The sequence below is a fragment of the Schistocerca gregaria genome, chromosome 6, assembly GCF_023897955.1.
Source record: "Schistocerca gregaria isolate iqSchGreg1 chromosome 6, iqSchGreg1.2, whole genome shotgun sequence".
NCBI lineage: Eukaryota > Metazoa > Arthropoda > Insecta > Orthoptera > Acrididae > Schistocerca > Schistocerca gregaria.
Window position 1 is genome coordinate 337,237,974 of NC_064925.1, and position 19,845 is coordinate 337,257,818.

Genomic DNA, 19,845 nt, shown 5'->3' on the forward strand with positions numbered 1-19,845 from the left:
TTGGCCTTGGACTGACTGTCTCAGACCAAAAATTGGGCCCTTATATATTCTCACAATAATAGGTACTTAACCTGCATATGTTTGAAGTTCCATTTACAAAAATTACAATTAAAACTTAACTCAATAAATTAACTGAATACATAAAAAATTTGTTCTTTTTAACAGTCTCTTGTACTACAGGAGTCAGGCCAAATTATTTGTTTAAAACATGAAATTAACAAATATCATTACACAAACACTACTTCTGACAAAACTGCTAATTACTGTGGAATTAATTACGGGCTGGTTTTGCTAACATGTTTTCAAATAGAGCCAAATAAATACTTTAAGAATACTATTAGTTGTTCCTCCAAATGTTTATAATTAGTATAGATTTTATAATTGTTTATATGTCAACAATAGAATTTGTTATAAAACGATTACTGATTTCACCCTATAACAAAAGTATTAACTAAGAATAGTCAAAATAAATTACAAAATCAATTGGTAGGACATGTTCTGAGGCATCAAAGGATCATAAATTTAGCATTGGAGGGCAGCGTGGAAGGTAGAAATCGTAGGGGGAGACCAAGAGATGAATACACTAAGCAGATTCAGAAGGATGTAGGTTGCAGTAAGTACTGGGAGATGAAGAAGCTTGCACAAGATAGAGTAGCATGGAGAGCTGCATCAAACCAATCTCAGGACTGAAGACCACAACAACGTGCAAAGCTCTCATTCTCAGCTGCATGAATTGCACAATATACACAGTACCCAATGTTGCCTAGTTCACAATTAGATCATCAATAAAGTTTGTTTGTATACAGTTATCTTGTTCATTAATCATGTCTGTCAGCACATTACTTCATTTACCTTTCTTACCTTGTTAGCTAGTGGAGTGCATTCTCAAAAATTGTCCTTACTGCAGAGACAGGGTCGCTAACCATTAAGACCCTAACATTATTAATTATTCCATTATCTAATAAATAAACACCTGGTCTGCTTATCTACTGCAAAATTGACTTTACTGAAAAACACTCCACAGTAACAGATCCTTGTGCTAAGGCATACTTAACTATCATTGCCGATCAGACAAAATTATCACTTAGAAAAACTATTATCTCACTGTATTCCATCAAATTGCTTAAGATTCTAGCCTGAAGGGCGATATACATACAAATCTTGCTTGTTCTTTCCACATATATTACTCGAGGCAACTATGTTTAAAGTTGTAATTCCTTAATGTTAGAAAAGGCTGTACCAAGACACACTTCTATAGGTAGATAGTTATCTCCAAATACTGAATAGAATAGAATAGAATAGAATAGAATAGAATAGAATCTTTATTGTCACATGACATGTTATATACAATCATTCGATTGAAACATTGGTGACTCGTCAATGAATAATTCTATGCATACCTAAGTATACCTACAACAACTACAACAAGATACATTAAAATAATGCATTGTGGATGCTCCCACAAGCACATAACAACATAAAAAGATAATTACATGTTAGAGTTCTTCCTTTTCCTTAACACTTCCACAGTGGTTTGAAATCATTCTTTTAAAGTATTTATCATGTTTGTTTCTGGAGTTTATAAATATAGACATACTCCAAAGACCACATACTTTCTTAATAGTAGTATATATGTTTACATCTAGATATTTAGATACATAGTTTATTGCACTGAACACAAAAACTTCTATTATACCAGAATTAATATTAAGATCTAGTATTCAAGATGATTTTTACTGCATATTGCCTCTGCTGCTGCACCAAATCATGCTACACTCCTGGAAATTGAAATAAGAACACCGTGAATTCATTGTTCCAGGAAGGGGAAACTTAATTGACAGATTCTTGGGGTCAGATACATCACATGATCACACTGACAGAACCACAGGCAACAGAGCATGCACAATGTCGGCACTAATACAGTGTATATCCACCTTTCGCAGCAATGCAGGCTGCTATTCTCCCATGGAGACGATCGTAGAGATGCTGGAAGTAGTCCTGTGGAACGGCTTGCCATGCCATTTCCACCTGGCGCCTCAGTTGGACCAGCGTTCGTGCTGGACGTGCAGACCGTGTGAGACGATGCTTCATCCAGTCCCAAACATGCTCAATGGGGGACAGATCCAGAGATCTTGCTGGCCAGGGTAGTTGACTTACACCTTCTAGAGCACGTTTGGTGGCACGGGATACATGCGGAAGTGCATTGTCCTGTTGGAACTGCAAGTTCCCTTGCCGGTCTAGGAATGGTAGAACGATGGGTTCGATGACGGTTTGGATGTACCGTGCACTATTCAGTGTCCCCTCGATGATCACCAGAGGTGTACGGCCACTGTAGGAGATCGCTCCCCACACCATGATGCCGTGTGTTGGCCCTGTGTGCCTCGGTCGTATGCAGTCCTGATTGTGGCGCTCACCTGCACAGCGCCAAACACTCATACGACCATCATTGGCACCAAGGCAGAAGCGACTCTCATCGCTGAAGACAACACGTCTCCATTCGTCCCTCCATTCCCACCTGTCGCGACACTACTGGAGGCGGGCTGCACGATGTTGGGGCGTGAGCGGAAGATGGCCTAACGGTGTGCGGGACCGTAGCCCAGCTTCATGGAGACGGTTGCGAATAGTCCTCGCCGATACCCCAGGAGCAACAGTGTCCCTAATTTGCTGGGAAGTGGCAGTGCGGTCCCCTACGGCACTGCGTAGCATCCTACGGTCTTTGCCTTGCATCCGTGCATCGCTGCGGTCCAGTCCCAGGTCGATGGGCACGTGCACCTTCCTCCGACCACTGGAGACAACAACGATGTACTGTGGAGACCTCACGCCCCACGTGTTGAGCAATTCGGCGGTACGTCCACCCGGCCTCCAGCATGCCCACTATACGCCCTCGCTCAAAGTCTGCCAACTGCACATACGGTTCACGTCCACACTGTCGCGGCATGCTACCAGTGTTAAAGACTGCGATGGAGCTCCGTATGCCACGGCAAACTGGCTGACACTGACGGCGGTGGTGCACAAATGCTGCGCAGCTAGCACCATTCGACGGCCAACACCGCGGTTCCTGGTGTGTCCGCTGTGCCGTGCGTGTGATCATTGCTTGTACAGCCCTCTCGCAGTGTCCGGAGCAAGTATGGTGGGTCTGACACACCGGTGTCAATGTGTTCTTTTTTCCATTTCCAGGACTGCAATTTCACACATGAGCTGGTTACTTCAGGTGTTAATTGTCCTCCACATATGTTGACACCTTTCATTTTCAGTTTATCTTACCTCTTTATTTGACAAATTCTGTAACTCTGGTACCAATTTACTTTCTTCTATCCTCTTATGATTCTATTAATACAACACTAGAGACACCTTTTTTAAAATATTGCTATACTGCAGTATGTTAATGTTGCTGTACCAAATCACATGACAGTCAATGAAAGAATGTTTCTGCTTCACTTATAAACTACAGATAGGATAGGAGAAGAGTTTGACTGCCTCAGGAAACATGAAAAATGAGACAAACAGCTGGGGTAAGCATGATTGCTACAAAATGAATCCAACACATCATGTTGAACCCCCTACTTGCTATTTGAAAAAGAAATTAGTCCCAAATATTACATCAATGCTGAGATATTGAATCAGCAAGAAATTGCACCCCAACACCTGTCCTGCCAATTCCAGAGTAAATAGTACCTCTTGTAGCACACTCTTTGATGGCTTACCAGTAGCACCAATAATTTTTATTCCAGACACTTGCATCACTACTATACCCTCTGTGTTCTTAATAGATTCAAAAAATACCTATGAATTGCCATTCAAGTCACTACCAGTGTCCAGTAAACACTTAACATCTATACCTTGTACACTTGCTGTTATTAAAGGGTGCCACAGTTCCTTTTTACTTACCATGTGATCTTCTTCGTACAACAAATCCTCATTAATCCTTTCCCTGGAAAAACTTTCATTCTGCTTACCAAATTGATTATCAGTCACAGTCAAATGACGGATAGCATGGTCCTCTTCCCAATTACCACTCTCAAACTCTAACTGTTCATTAGGCCTAACATTATCCTCCTTTATTCTTTCTTTACTTAAAGCATTGCCTTCATTATCAATTATAAATTCAAATATCTCACCCTTATCACTACTGGATTCATCATTGCTATCATCATTATAACTGCTGTCTGACTCAGACCCACTTTCACTTTCTCTTTGCTTTAGATTTTGTACCTCTTCCATCTTTTTCTCCATTTCAGTCAATTTTGAATCTACATTTTCATTTACTTTTACTGGTTTTTCCTATACCACTACTGCACACTTGATTTCTACCTTAGTTTCTGAATCATTTTTAATCTAATCGAATTGGTTCTCAAGTTTAACCCTGTTTTCAGAACAAAATTTCCTGGATGCCTTCACTTGATCTTTACACTGTTTTTCAGATGCCTCCACCCTCCTACTATAGACATCACAAAGCTTCTTTCTCTCTTCTACACATTTACTGAAGTGTTATGTACTACTTTTTTTTTTGTCTTTTCATCACAATCTTTAGCTACTGCCTCAACCTTATTATTTAATTCTGAAAGATTAAAGTTGACTACTTGAATCCCCTTTTTAATTTCTTTCTTTAGTTCATCATTTAAGCTCACCATGCCGGTTCTAATGCTATCAGTTTTCTTTTCCACCATATTAATGCCTTCTTTCATACTATTTTCCACCCTACTAATGTCTTTTTTCACACTAATTTACATCCTACTAATGTCTTTTTTATACTACTAATGTCTTCTTTCATACTCACATTACCCAAACAACTCAAACTACTCATAATTTGCCTTAACATCACTTCCACTTTTCTATCTGCCATAAACTTTTGTCCTTGCTGATTTTCGCTGCTAGGTTCCTCCTCCTTAATCTTTTACGATTTTATCCCCTTCAGTACTGTTTTCGTCCATCTCACTCACATCACCATACAATGTATATGGTGATTTTATCCTTCAAAGTTACAGTCATGTTTGATTTATAATCGCTATCGTCTACAGAACTAGTCCCACTAAAGTCCTTCTGTTCATTAACAATTTAACCTCTACAACTTTGTTCTCAGTCACACTGTCTTGATTGTTACAACCACTCATTAAATATCACTTAAAATAAAACCGCTTTTGCTATGAATTACCTCATTCTCATTCACTCTTCTTCTGCTAGGCTACAGCTGTCATCTCAATCTGTACAACTGCGGCAAGTTGTAATTCTCACAGCGAAGCATCTTGTTTATCTCCAGTCAGCTGTGTCCACCTGCATGCTGATTGGCTGCTCCTGTACTCAGTGGCTGCTTCCACAGCAGCCCCTTGCTGATTGGCTGCTATCCTACTGTGGCCATGAAACCCCAGTGCTGATTGGCTGTATCATCTCTTCCATTTAAAACTGTACTGTAAACTATTTGAGTTCACACTTCACTGTCAAATTTCGTGAGTTCTAGTTTATTGTGCCCACAGAGAATATTTCTCACGTTGGGGCAACAAATGTGATGGTTCGCCTGCTTTATTTCTTTTTTGTTGTCCTCAGAGCAAACTGCCTCCGGCCAGAACAAATACGATATATGTACAGTTACAGAACATTCCAGTACAATGATACTTGCCATTTGTGGATGCTTATAGAATATACTCGAACTGAATATAGAAACTAAAATGTTACCGATCAGGTGAGCTTTGAACTCACAACCCTCCAGTCTAGTATCATAACCACTACATTATGGTGACTGTGCTACTCAGCTTCTTCTATGATCTTGCTCTGTCCTTAAGAGAACACGTCTTGGTGTAACATCTTCCTAGTCTGGGAAAGAGTCATCAGGCCTGCATACTCAGGCTCCCAATGACTGCTGTTCGCCCTGGCAGTGATCTTCTTAGAACTTCCTTTGCTGCTATGCTCTTCGTTACCTTCCACTTGTCGCGTGTTGCTGGAGCTTTGAATTTACCTTGGGTTGCAGCATCCTTATAGGGCTTCATTCAAAGTATGTGGACCGTATCTCTGCTCTTTCAATGTCCTGTGTTGGGGCTGAAATCTTCAACTTCATAAGTAACATCAGACAACTATTTTACAACCTTATAAGGTAAAGTAGTGCCTGAGGAGCTTCTCAGAGAGACCAACCTTCCAAACAGCAGGGAAGATCCAGATGAGGTCACCAGGCCGGTAGACAACAGGGCAGTGGCTCAGGTCATACCTTAGGTGATAGTTTTCTTGAACCTGCAGTGTGCGGAGTTGACCTACCTGCCGAGCTTCTTCAGCTGTGATTAACACTTAGCCAATGTAGTTGTCATCTACGTCATGTAGATGTAACGGGAACACAGTGTCCATCCTCGTAGTTGCCTTAAGCCCATGCACCAAGAAAAATGGTATAAATCCTGTGGTGTCTTGTTTGCTGGTGTTGTAGGCACCTCATACCAGTTGTTCTGCACAACATTGACAATCATTGATAGCATGTCAGCCAAAGTCTTACTAAGATGTTCAGTAAGCCCACTAGTTTGTGGATGGTAGGCAGTCATCATGTGATGAGTAATGTTGCACCAATGGTTTATCTCTTTCACAAGATTTGTAATTAATGACCTTGTTGTACCATGTTTTAATACAATGTCTTCCATGATGCATTTGGCTACCTCGAATGCTTTGGCTGTTTTCACAGGTTTTGTAATGGCATAGCGTGTCAGATAATCAGTGCAAAGAATAATCCATCTATTGCCACTAGCAGACATTGGAAATCGTCCAAGGAGGTCAGTCCCAACTCAATGGAAAGGCGTTTTGGCTGGTGGAATTGGTATGAGTCGGCCAGGTGGTTTCTGAGGAACTGCTTTCTCCTCTGGCACTCTCAATAGTGCGACACATAGTGACAGACACTCGTAAATAAACCCGGCCAGAAAAATCTCTTGCAGATTCTATCCTGTGTCTTAATAAATCATAAATGTCCGGCCTCAGATGTGTCATGGAATTTCTGTAAAATATCTAAGTGCATGTGTTTAGGGATCACTGGTAGCCACCTCTTTCCAACGGATCAAAGTTTTTCTTGCAAAGTAATCCATTAACTACCTTAACTTGTCCTTTCACATCCACTGACCAATTTAAGGCAAGCATAATTTGAGATATCTTGGCATCCTTCTTCTGCTCAGCAGAGATCCTTGAGTGCAGTGATACAGTCACTATCTTCATAAAAGTCTTGATGGTCTTTCACAAGGTATCTTGAGAGATGGTCGGCATCCTGGTATTTTCTTCCACTTTTGTATACTATGGTAATGTCATACTCTTGAAGATGTAGTGTCCATGTGGCGAGTTATTCTGTTGGATCTGTAAGACCTGTCAATCAACAAAGTGAATGATGGCCTGTAACAACTGTGAATGGACTTCCATAGAGGTACTGTTGAAATTTGCACATGACCCAGATTACAACAAGACATTCTCTTTCTGTAGTTGAGTAGTTTCTCTTGGCTTTTGTAAGTGTTCTAAAAGCATAGGCTATAACCTTCTCTTTTCCATCTGAAATTTGCACCAGAACAGCACCAATCCCATACCAACTGGCATCTGTGTGTAGTTCTGCAGGTACTCTCTCATAATAGAGATTAAGTACAGGGTCATTCATCAGAGCTTTTCGCAGCACATTGAAAGAATCTTGTTGAGCACCACCCCAGATAAATTTATCACCAGCTTATAACAACTATTGTAGTGGCCTGGCTTTGAAACAAAAGTCGTTGATAAAACAATCGTAATAAGAACAAAATCCGAGGAAGCTTCTCACATCTCTAATACTTTAAGGAATAGGAAATTCCGTTATAGATCTCACCTTTTATGGGTCTGGCCGCTCACCTTCATTTGACACAAGGTGTCCAAGTATTTTGATTTCTTTTGCTCCAAAGAGAAACTTTCTTGGATTAAGTTTCAGTCCACCTTGTTGGAGACTCTTAAGAATGGTCCTCAGTCTTTTTATGTGTTCATCAAATGTCTCTGAGAACACTATAATGTTAAAGACACATCGTCCACTTTAGGTGACTTAGATTGATTATCCATCATATGTACAAAAGTTACTGGTGCATTACACAAACCAAGCAGCATTACCTTAAACTCATACAGGCCCTCAGGGGTGATGAATGCAGTTTTCTCACAATCAGCCTCATCTACTTGGATTTGCCAGTACCCCGAGTACATGTCCATGGTTGAGAAAAATGTAGCCCCCTTCAGATAATTTAGTGTATCATTAATTCGTGGAAGGTGGTAAACATCATTTTTAGTTATCTTATTAAGCTTCCTGTAATCAACGCAACAGCACCAACTGCCATCCTTCTTCCTGACGAGAACCACTGGTGATGACCATGGGCTCTGCAAAGGCTGAATGATGTCATTCTTCATCATTGTCTCTACCTTGGCACAAATTATTTGACGTTTCATTGCTGACACATGGTATGCTCTCTAGCTTATTGGTTGATGGTCTCCAGTGCTAATCCGGTGTTTCACTGTCGATTTGTCTAATTTCCTTTTCACCTGTGGATTGAAGCATTCAGAGTACTCTTGAAGTATGGAAAGTAGCTTCTTCTATTGTTCCTTAGTGAGTTCTGGTGATAGTCAAGCTAGAAGATCTTGTCTCCTAGTGGTAGTGCCAATTTCACCCACAAATTCGGCATGGGAGGTTTCTATGATGCTTAGCTGTTCGGCAATTAATGGCTCAGTGTTTGCTACGCATATGCATCTTGAAGGATCTGCAGTTATCTGTGACAGTTAACTATCCACAATTCACTGAACCTGTTCTTAAATGAGACGACAGAGGCAGGGATGACCAAGTTATTCTTCAGTGGTATGCTTTTCTTGTATTCCACTACAAGATCCATTGGTTGATGCATGGCATGACACATGACAGTTACCTTTCTAGAACTGACTGCAGGAATGATCACTTCATCCAGCACACATAGTCTCCACACACTCGGGTATGCATCTCCTGTCCACAGTATCTTGTCTCATCTAGCATAATCTTCAAGTGACCACAATCTATAATTGCCTGAGAAGCTTTCATAAAGTCACATCCGAGAATGACGTCATGACTACACTCTTGTAAGACGATGAATTCGAAGGGCTGTTTATGGCCACTTATTCCCACACGAATGACACATCTTCCTGTAGATTCTACATATTTCCCAGATATGTTTTGTTGTCGACAAATGTGGTTTTCTGCAACTTCTCTGAAATGAATGAATATGATGCTCCAGAATCCACACAAGAGCTTGGGCTTGTCAGCCATCCATGAGGATATCAACATAGTTTCCTGTCATTTTTGTAGTGATCAGCAGTGGAGGATTTTTCTCTTTGGCGGCCTCACCTCTAAGGAAGGTCACATCCTTTAGTTTTCCAGGTTGTGTTGGCTAGATGATTGGCTGGAGCTCCTAAATGGTGATGGAGACCTTGATCAGCATGTTGGGGTGTGTGCTCTTCAGCAGCTAGTTTGCAGTGATCGTGACCTACGTCACCCTGCACCCGCATCTTCTTGTTCATCTTCGTCGTCCCAGAGTTGGCGTTGGCTAAGATCGGTCAGCTGTCTTCTGACACGGGCGTCATCAAATATCCACTGCCTTTCTTGACAATAGCACACCACATGTCCTGGTTGTCCACAGTGGAAACATACTGGTTGGTTTCCTGGGTCCTCCAGATATTAGTCTTACCTGGTGCCCAAACAGGTTCCTCATGCAGCATTGTAGGGACGTGATGCCGCATGGGTGTTAACTTTTTCACCATTTCAAAGGGAAATGAAAGACAAGAGAGTGGGTTCAATATCTGTTCCACTTCCTCCCTTATGACCTCTTGAAGCATCTTTGTTTTTTGCATGCTGTGCAATCCAAGTGCCTTCAGAACTTCCTCTCTTGCTATCTGACGAAGAACTCTTGTGAAATCAGTTGCTTCCTCCATCACAGACATCAATACGACGTTTGGAAGCCGTTCAAACTTCTTGCGTGTAATTCTTTTTTGGTGTATTGTCTCAGTATACTGGCACCATTTTATGATGTCATCTGCTATTGGAACCTCCTTCAGGAGTAGGGCTTGATACATGTCCTCAGCAACACCCTTCGTGAGATGTACAACCTTATCCTCCTCCTTGATTCTAGGATCCACTATTTTACATAGCTCCAAGATGTCTTGAATGTAGTATGCTGTAGTTTCTGTTGGTCGCTGTGCCCTGCACTTTAAGTTTCATCTACATCTGCATCTATATGATTACTCTGCAATTCACATTTAAGTGTTTGGCCGAGGGTTCATCGAACCACAGTCATACTATGTCCCTACCATTCCACTGCCAAACAGCGTGCGGCAAAAACAAACACCTAAACCTTTCTGTTATAGCTCAGATTTCTCTTATTTTATTTTGATGATCATTCCTACCTATGTAGGTTGGGCTCAACAAAATATTTTTGCATTTGGAAGAGAAAGTTGGTGACTGCAATTTCGTAAATAGATCTTGCCGCGACGAAAAACGTCTTTGCTTTAATGACTTCCATCCCAACTCGCATATCATATCTGCCACACTTTCTCCCCTATTACATTATAATACAAAATGAGCTGCCCTTTTTTGCACCCTTCAGCCTTCCACTTATGTCATTGTGTGTCGCTGAAACACTTGTGCAGCTGGCCTGGAATACTTTTCAGCTTGTGAACTTCTCCTCGTTGTTCTAATACCATTGCTTGGCAGTGCCTGCAAAGTAGAAAAATATGTTAGCCAAACACACAATGTCATCTCATTTATTAAATTTGGCTATATGCTCATATACCTTCATCCACTTGTTTGGATCTTGGCCATCATCACCAGAGAACCCGGAAGGATGTCTCGTGTTGGAACATAGTTGCTGTCATCGTAGCATCATCGTCTTCTTCTGTCTCTGATAGATTGTGATTTTGTGAATATGGCTCAAACTTGAGTTCTCGCCACATAAACGGCGGCTCTGGCGTGGCCTGATGGGAGCCACTGTGTCATCGATAATTTGCGCTATAACAAGATCTAATACCCAGTGTCTCTGCCAGAACAACGTCACATAGAAGGCAGTGTAATTAGATGAATGATGAACAACAACTTCACTTAACAAAGGTTTATTCAGCTCTTGCGCATACAAGAGTGCGGAACGAACTGCCTCTGGCCAGAACACATATGGTTATATACAGTTACAGAACATTCCAGTACAATGATTCTTGACATTTGTGGATACTTATTGAATGTGAATATAGAAATTAAAATTTTACACTTTAGATGAGTTTTGAACTCACGACCATCCATGCAACAGTCTAGTATCATATCCAGCAGACCACAATGACTTTAAGAATATTATGAGTAGTTCCTCCAAATGTTTATAATTAGTACAGAATTTATATTTGTTTATATGTCAATAATAGAATTTAAGTTATGAAACAATTACTGATTTCACCCTGTAACAAAAGTATTAACTAGGAATAGTCAAAATAAATTACAAAATCAATTACATACATAAAACTAAGCACAAAATGAGATCTGGTGTTATATTCTTTAAAACTAAGAGCCACCCTTTCTCTTTTATGAAAATGCAGATTATACTCATGTACATCAATAGTAATTCATTAAAATTAAAAAAAAAGAATAAATAAATAAATTTAAGGAGGCAGATGGCAAAACAAGTGGGGAAGTAAAAATTACCTAGGTTGCTTCGTCACAGTGTGATGTTATTTGTACTGAATAATATACATCTACACCTACACTCTGCAAACCACCACAAGGTACATGGCAGAAGGTGTGTCCCATTGTAACATTTTTTTAGGTTTTCTTCCTGTTCCATTCACATGTGGAGTGCAGGAAGAAAGATTGTCTGAATGGCCCTGTGCATGCAGTAACTATTCTAATCTTATCCTCGCAACCCCCATGTGAGAGATATGTAGGGCTTGTATTATATTCCTAGATTAATCATTTAAAGCCGGTTCTTGTAACTTTGTTAATAGACTTTCTTGGTATAGTTTACATCTATCTTCAAGAGTCTTTCAGTTCAGTTCATTTAGTAGCCCTGTAACACTCTCCCGTGGATTAAACAAACCTGTGACCATTCGTGCTTCCCTTCACTGTATACATTCAATATCTGCAGTTAGTCCTATCTGGTACAGGCCCCACACACTTGAGCAATATTCTACAACCAGTTGCACGAGTAATTTGCAAGCAATCTCCTTTGTAGAGGGATTGCACTTCTCCACTGTGGTATAGCTTAACTGATATCTTCCACCCACAACTGAACCTTTGTGATCATTCCATTTCATATCTCTACAAACTGTTATATCCAAGTATTTGTATGAGTGGCTGATTCCAACAGTAACTCATTGATATTATAGTCATAGGATACTACGTGTTTTTGTTTTGTGAGGTGCACAATTTTACATTTCTGAACATTTAAAGCAAGTTGCCAATCTCCGCACCACTTTCAAATATTATGAAGATTTGACTGAATATTTATGCAGCTTCTTTCAGACAGTACTTCATTATAGCTTCTTTCAGAGAGTATTTCATTATAGATACCTGCTTCATCTGCAAAAGCCCTATTTTACTATTAATATTTTTCGTCAAGATCATTAATATACAACAAGAACAGTAAGGGTCCCACCACACTTCTCTGAGGCATACGTGAAGTTACTTCTAGATCGGAAGATGACTCTCCATCCAGGACAACATGCTGCATCCTCCCTACCAAAAGGTCCTCAATCTAGTCACAAATTTCACTTGATACCCCATATGATCATACTTTTGACAATAAGTGTAGGTGATATACTGAGTCAAATACTTGCCAAAAATCAAGAAATAGAGCATCTACCTGATTGTCTTGATCCAAAGCTTTCAGTATCCAATGTGAGAAAAGTGCTAGTTGGGCTTCACATGGTCCATGTTTTTTAAATCAGTGCAGATGGGCATTGAGGAGGTTGCTCTATTCAAGATATCTCATTATTATTTTAGCGCAGACTATGTTCTAAGATAAGGTGATGAATTGTGAGAAGCAGACCAACAAAACTAAAAGCATTTATCTGGGCTATCAAACATGTAAGAATGTTGCATCATGTTTGAAGCAAACAGATACTGAAAATTTTGGAACACTTACAACTACATGGTAAAAATATGCAAGAACCTATAAAACCCGTAAATCAGCTGAGTGAATACAAACACCATCCTTAATTAAGAGACACTGATGAACTGCTTTAAATAACTAGCCATGTGATCATATTCAGCTCTGCTGCATTTCACTAGCTCCATTCAGAAAATGACACCAAATATATTGTGTGGGAGATGTGCCGCCAGTGCAGCCACCTACTAACTACTGCCAGCAGTGATCAGTCATCAACATGCGAGACAGAACTATATTGGCATATATTTTAAAAGTGTTCAGGTTGCACACCTGAAAAAGTTTATTTTAAATTATAGTGAATTTATAAAATAAATTTTTAAAATTGTTTTACAGTGAGAACATAATTGCTTAAGCTGTTGTAAGTGCCCTGTAGGTAGACTAAATTTTATACTCACTGTTGTAACAGAAGAGCTGGACTCAAAGTCAGACAGTGCAGGGCACACAACTATGTTTTAATTGTTTGTATCTTTCAGTCCCCCATTAAGCCTGGACCCTGCCAAGGTGGGATGATATCAATGTCTTAACTATGGTATAGTGGTATTAGGCGTAACAAAAATGGAGGAGTATATTTGGAGATGCCAGACAACTCTGTGTCATCTGAAGAAAAGCAACAGCCTTTCTAGTCATTGTAGGGGAAACAGTCTGGATGACTCACTGATTTGGCCTAGTAACATTTAGCCAACATAGCCTTGCTCTGTTGGTACTGAAAACAATTGAAAGCTATGGGAAACTGCGATTTTTTTTTTTTTTTTTTTTTTTTTTTTTTTTTTTTTTTTTTAAAAAAAAGGGCATGCAGCACTATTGTATAGTTAAATGGTGATAGCATCCTCTTGGATAAAGTATTCTACAGGTAAAATAATACCCCTTTCGGATCTCTGGTGATGACCACTCAGGAGGATGTCGTCATCAGAAAACACAAAACTTTCATTCTGGAGATTGCGCATGGAAAGTTAAATCTCTTAAATGGGTAGGTATCCTAGAGAATTTACTAGAGAATTTAAAAAGGGGAGTGGATAAGTTGAACTTATATACAGTGTAAACTAGTGAAGTGTGATGGGAGGGAGAACAGAATTTCTGATCAAGTGAGAAGACCTGCAGGGCTATAAACACATTATCAAACAATGGTAATACAGGAGCAGATCAGACAAGGAAAAAGAAAATAGGAAATTGGATAATCTGCTATGAGCAACATAAGGATTGCATTATTGTAGCCAAGGTAGACATGAAGCCAACACCCAACAGAGTAGTACAGGATTATATGTCTGCCAGCTGTGAAGACGGTGAAAAAACTGAAACAATATGTGGTAAGATAAAAGAAATTATTCATATAGTTAAAGAAGATGAAAGTTTAATTTTAGTAGAAGAGTGGTAAGTTGATAGTGGGACAATAAAGGGAAGAAAGTACATTATGAGAGCATGAACATTGCTAAGGAATGAAAGGGAAAGCTGCTTGTTAGAATTTTGCACAGAGCATAATTTAATCATTGCAAACACTTGGTTTAAGAATCATGAAAGAAACCTGTATATGTGTAAGAGACAAAGACACACTCGACGGTTTCTGATAGTTTATAGAACAGTAAGACAGGGATTTTTAATCATGTTTTAAACTGTAAAACATTTCCATAAGTAGATGTAGGGTGTGCCCATAATTGATTGGTTATCAACTGCAGATTAAAACTGAAGAAATTGCAGATGAGATCTCAATACACGGAGAGAACAAAAGTAGTGGAGAGGTTCATTGGGAGCATTAGTCAATGAGTGACTGAAATAAGGGAAAAATATATTTAAAAAAAAGATTCCAAGACTTACCAAACGGGAAAGCGCCGGTAGACAGGCACAATAAATGAAACACACAAACACACACACAAAATTTCTAGCTTTCGCAACCAACAGTTGCTTCTTCAGGAAAGAGGGAAGGAGAGGGAGAGACAAAAGGATGTGGTTTTCAAGGGAGAGGGTAAGGAGTCATTCCAAGCCCGGGAGCGGAAAGACTTACCTTAGGGGGAAAAAAGGACAGATGTACACTCGCACATGCACACATATCCATCCGCACGTGGCATCTGTAAATTTCTTGGTGTGTACACTAATGAAAATCTGCAGTGGACAAACAATTAGGTGGAAAAGTCAGTAGTTAGTATCTCCTTAGCCAGCTTGCAAAGTTAGTTCAGAGCCAAACATTAAAAATTGATGCTATGAACAATTTACCCCTTTCTTGATTATGGGGCTGTGCTGTTGATGTCCACTTAAAGAGAATATTGCTATTGCAGAAACAAGCAGTAAGACTTATGCACAGGGCAAGTCATATAGTGCCATGTCATAAAGTATTTTTACAGCACAAATACTTGATAGTATAATCTTTATAAATATTTTAATTACTTACTGTTTTCATGACTCGAACAACTTAAGGTTTCAAGTGCAGTAGTGTACATGATCGCAACACCAGAGCAAACATAAGCACTTTCTGAAAAGAAAAAATTAAAAATGAAAGCCCATACATCAACAATTTGATTTGGCTTAACAAACTGTCTAATAACATGTAAGGGGATTTGTATTAACACAAAATTCTAATATTTTCTGATAGAAAATTAATTCCAACACAGTGAGTTATAAGGCATTGCTTGTGATACAAACCAGCAGCATTTAGCTGTAAAGCTGTAAATGTATAAAATATATATAAGATGCAACAACTGTTGTGTGTAACATATTTTGTAAATGTAATTATTGCCATGTTATTATTTATAACATTTTCAAAAGCTATCACTGTTCTGACTTCATGCAAGGAAATGTTAGTAAATAAATACACTAGTGTGGAGTGCTGCATCAAATCAGTATAAGAGTGAAGACCACAACAACAACATGTCTTGCAGAAATGAGGTTTATAAATGGTTATAATGCATGTTTGAACAGAATGGACAGTGTCTTGAAAAGAGGATATAAGATGAACATCAACAAAAGCAAAATGAGGATAATGGAATGTAGTCAAATTAAATCGAGTGATGCTGAGGGAGTTAGATTAGGAAATGAGACACTTAAAGAAGTAAAGGAGTTTTGCTATTTAGGAAGTAAAATAACTGATGATGGTCGAAGTAGAGAGGATATAAAATGTAGACTGGCAATGGCAAGGAAAGCGTTTCTGAAGAAGAGAAATTTGTTAACATCGAATATAGATCTATGTATCAGGAAGTCGTTTCTGAAAGTATTTGTTTGGAGTGTAGCCATGTATGGAAGTGAAACATGGATGATAACTAGTTTGGACAAGAAGAGAATAGAAGCTTTCGAAATGTGGTGCTACAGAAGAATGCTGAAGATTAGATGAGTAGATCACGTAACTAATGAGGAGGTATTGAATAGGATTGGGGAGAAGAGAAGTTTGTGGCACAACTTGACTAGAAGAAGGGATCGGTTGGTAGGAAATGTTTTGAGGCATCAAGGGATCACAAATTTAGCATTGGAGGGCAGCGTGGAGGGTAAAAATCGTAGAGGGAGACCAAGAGATGAATACACTAAGCAGATTCAGAAGGATGTAGGTTGCAGTAGGTACTGGGAGATGAAGCAGCTTGCACAGGATAGAGTAGCATCGAGAGCTGCATCAAACCAGTCTCAGGACTGAAGACAACAACAACAACGTAATGCATGTTATTTAATGTTTAAACAAAGAAGGAAAAAATTTAATGTTCTATTAAAGCTGGATGCTCCCATTTGTTAGACCATTCATCTTCCACGTACTTTCTGATTTTCATTTAATTGACATTCAACATTTAAACAATAGAAGTAATAGGTTCTACCACTCCCTGTACAGTTGAGGTATTGATTTCTAGACAGGCACTTTATCAAGACTGAACTTGTAGCTAATCTTCCAGACAGTGTCCTGCCTTACCTCTATTAGAATAACAAAAACATACATACAGACACACTGCTGCAATGCTGGGACAGTGTAGGTGCAAGCACTTGTATGTTTTGGCTTCAGTTTAGTTCATATCCCTTTCTTCCACTGTATGGTGGGCAGATAACTTTACACCTTTGTTTGTATTCCATTCTGGACTTTCCAGTCACAGAAGGAATTTCTACTCTGCAGTGGAGTGGGCAATGTTTTGAAACTTCTTGGAAGATTAAAAGTGTGTGCTTCACCGAGACTAGAACCTACACCCCACATAGTTGTAATCTGCCAGGAAGTTTGCAGTTAGAGGTCCAACATTTATGTACATGTGCTTGGACAGGCACTGCAGACGACAGACTTTTGATTTCTAATTAATGTAAGAAAGTCAGGCAGTTATTTACTTTCTTTTTCAACCTCCTAATATTTTGGTACACTATAGCACTCATAACCAAAACTTTTTATTATTATTACTAAAACTGCAGCTTCCTTAATATGTCTCAGTTCTTCCTGCACTCATAACTGTTTAATTTCAATTAATTCTTGTTATTGTGTTCCTTAAATGAATTTTATATTTAGCTAATTTATTTTGGTTGGAACTTTGTTACTGATTTTTTCACTCTATTATTGTCTGTTACTTTGATTAATGTTTTAATAAGGGGTAACACTTCATTTATTGAAGTGAAACTTCCTATTACTCACTGTGGCTGTCTTTTTTTTTTTTTTAGGGTCTGAAGGCAAACTTGAAACGACTCTATCAGCTCATTACCCCTACACAGTTTTCTATTTGCAAGAATCAAACAAAGTATCGTCGACTGCTCTTTTCTCTCTGTTTTTTCCATTCAATTTTGTTGGAAAGGAAAAAGTTTCAACAACTAGGTTGGAATGTTGTCTATAGTTTTAATGACTCTGATTTTGAGGTAAGAAGCTATGATTTAATAACTAGTCATAAGCTAGGTGTTACACTTCTGCTTGAAATACTTCGTATAGCATTTTGTACCTGTGGTTACAAAAAAGATAATAATTTGGGTATGTTTGTTCAAAATCCATGAAATGTAATTAATAAGTATTAATTTGGAAACTATTGTTCATTGTGATGAGAGTGACAGTTCATTCATTCATTCTTCATTCATTCATTCATTCACTGTATTTAATAGATTCCATCATTGGGATGTGGAACAAGTCATGGTTTACAGTGACAAAAGACAAGGAAATCATATATATTTAATCAGTGTTAATAGTTAACTGTGTATATTACTAACACCTGTAACTTTTATGTAATTATTACACAGTGATGTAGAATAAATACTAATTAAGTAACAGTATTTTTGTGTAGTCCATGTAATGTTCTGTTTCCTGGATCTATTTTTCTCTCTCTCTAGCTAGACAATAAATAAAATAAATTACACCTTTAAGACAAAATACAAATTTAGCTGTAGCAAAGTCCCAAGAAGAATGAGAGCAGGTATGAATTTTAAGAACATACGCATGCCAACTGAAGAAAGTAAGATTTATAGAAGGAAAGTCCATGAAGCAGTCAAAATATCAAAGAATGAGTAAAATTTCAATGGAGGTGATAGCTACAGTCTTCTGTCTTCGTGGCTAACCACTATTGCAGAAGTAAACACCAAACCACAGCAAGTGAAGATCGAAAACAGCTACCAAGAAATGAATGAGGAGGCACAACAACTATGATATTTATTTATTTATTTTGGACTCCCTCTCTCAGTATTTACTCTATGATAATGGGCCAGCAATAGCAGCCTGAATATTGTTACCCAGTAACTCCACTTCTCCAGAAAATGTGTGGGAAAATTGTCTTTTATCAGTGAACATGACATTGTCTTTCAGCAGTGTTTGGACATCTAGGAACTCCAGTGGAATCTGGAATAACATACAACCACTTATGAATTCTTCTTGGGTTATCAGCAGAGTGGTGGTGACATCTTGTCGCAATGTTTCGATGAGTTTTGTACCCATCATCTTCTGGCAAAGTGTCAGGACGCTGTATATCTATGTAGTTGCTTGCTGTCATCGCCTTCTGTAGGCCGGCCAACCACGTTCCTCCAGGAGGGGTACTACATCAGTGGTGGTGGTGTAGTCCTCAGCATGGCCTGGTGTTGAGACCCGGTGGCTATCCAACCACTGGGTCTTGACACCAGGCCGTGCCGCGGTCTCCCCCACCACCACCGATGCACTACCGCCTTCTGGAGGAACGTGATTGGCCGGTGTACAGAAGCGTACGACGGCCAAGGAACTATATAGATATGCAGAACACAGCATCCCAACACTTCACCAGAAGATCATGGATACGAAACTCATCGAAACGTTGCAACAAGACAACATCACCACTCGGCTGATAACCCAAGAAGAATTCATCAGTGTAATATGTGGAGAAAGACCGTAATCGCAAACATACCACCAGATTGACTGAATTGTCAACCACTAAAGAAGTTTGAAGAGGAGTGTGACACATACATTTGAAACTCCAAGTTGAAATACCAACACTGCAAGGAAAAGATACATTACTACTTACCACAAAGATGACATGTTAAGTTGCAAACAGGCACAATGAAAAGACACTTACACATTAGCTTTTGGCCACAACCTTCATCAGAAAAAGAAAGAGAAAGAGAAACACACACACATTCAGTCATATAAGCAAGCACACTTCACACACACATGACCATTGTCTCTGGCAGCTTGCACCAGAATGTATTCTGATGAAAGCTGCCAGAGGTGACAGTCATATGTGCATGAGGTTTGCTTGCTTATATGAATGAATGCGTGTTTGTTTCTCTTTCTTTTTCTGACGCAGGATGTGGCCAAAATCTGATGTGTAAGTTT

General features: G+C 39.1%; 1 protein-coding gene across 1 annotated transcript in view; it reads left to right on the forward strand.

Moving 5' to 3' along the window:
- LOC126278873 (dynein axonemal heavy chain 2) overlaps window positions 1-19,845 on the forward strand; it is a 914,655-nt gene that overhangs the window by 857,128 nt on the left and 37,682 nt on the right. Inside the window, 1 exon segment of the mRNA XM_049979148.1 lies at window positions 17,727-17,918. Coding sequence (XP_049835105.1) covers window positions 17,727-17,918 — 192 coding nt within the window.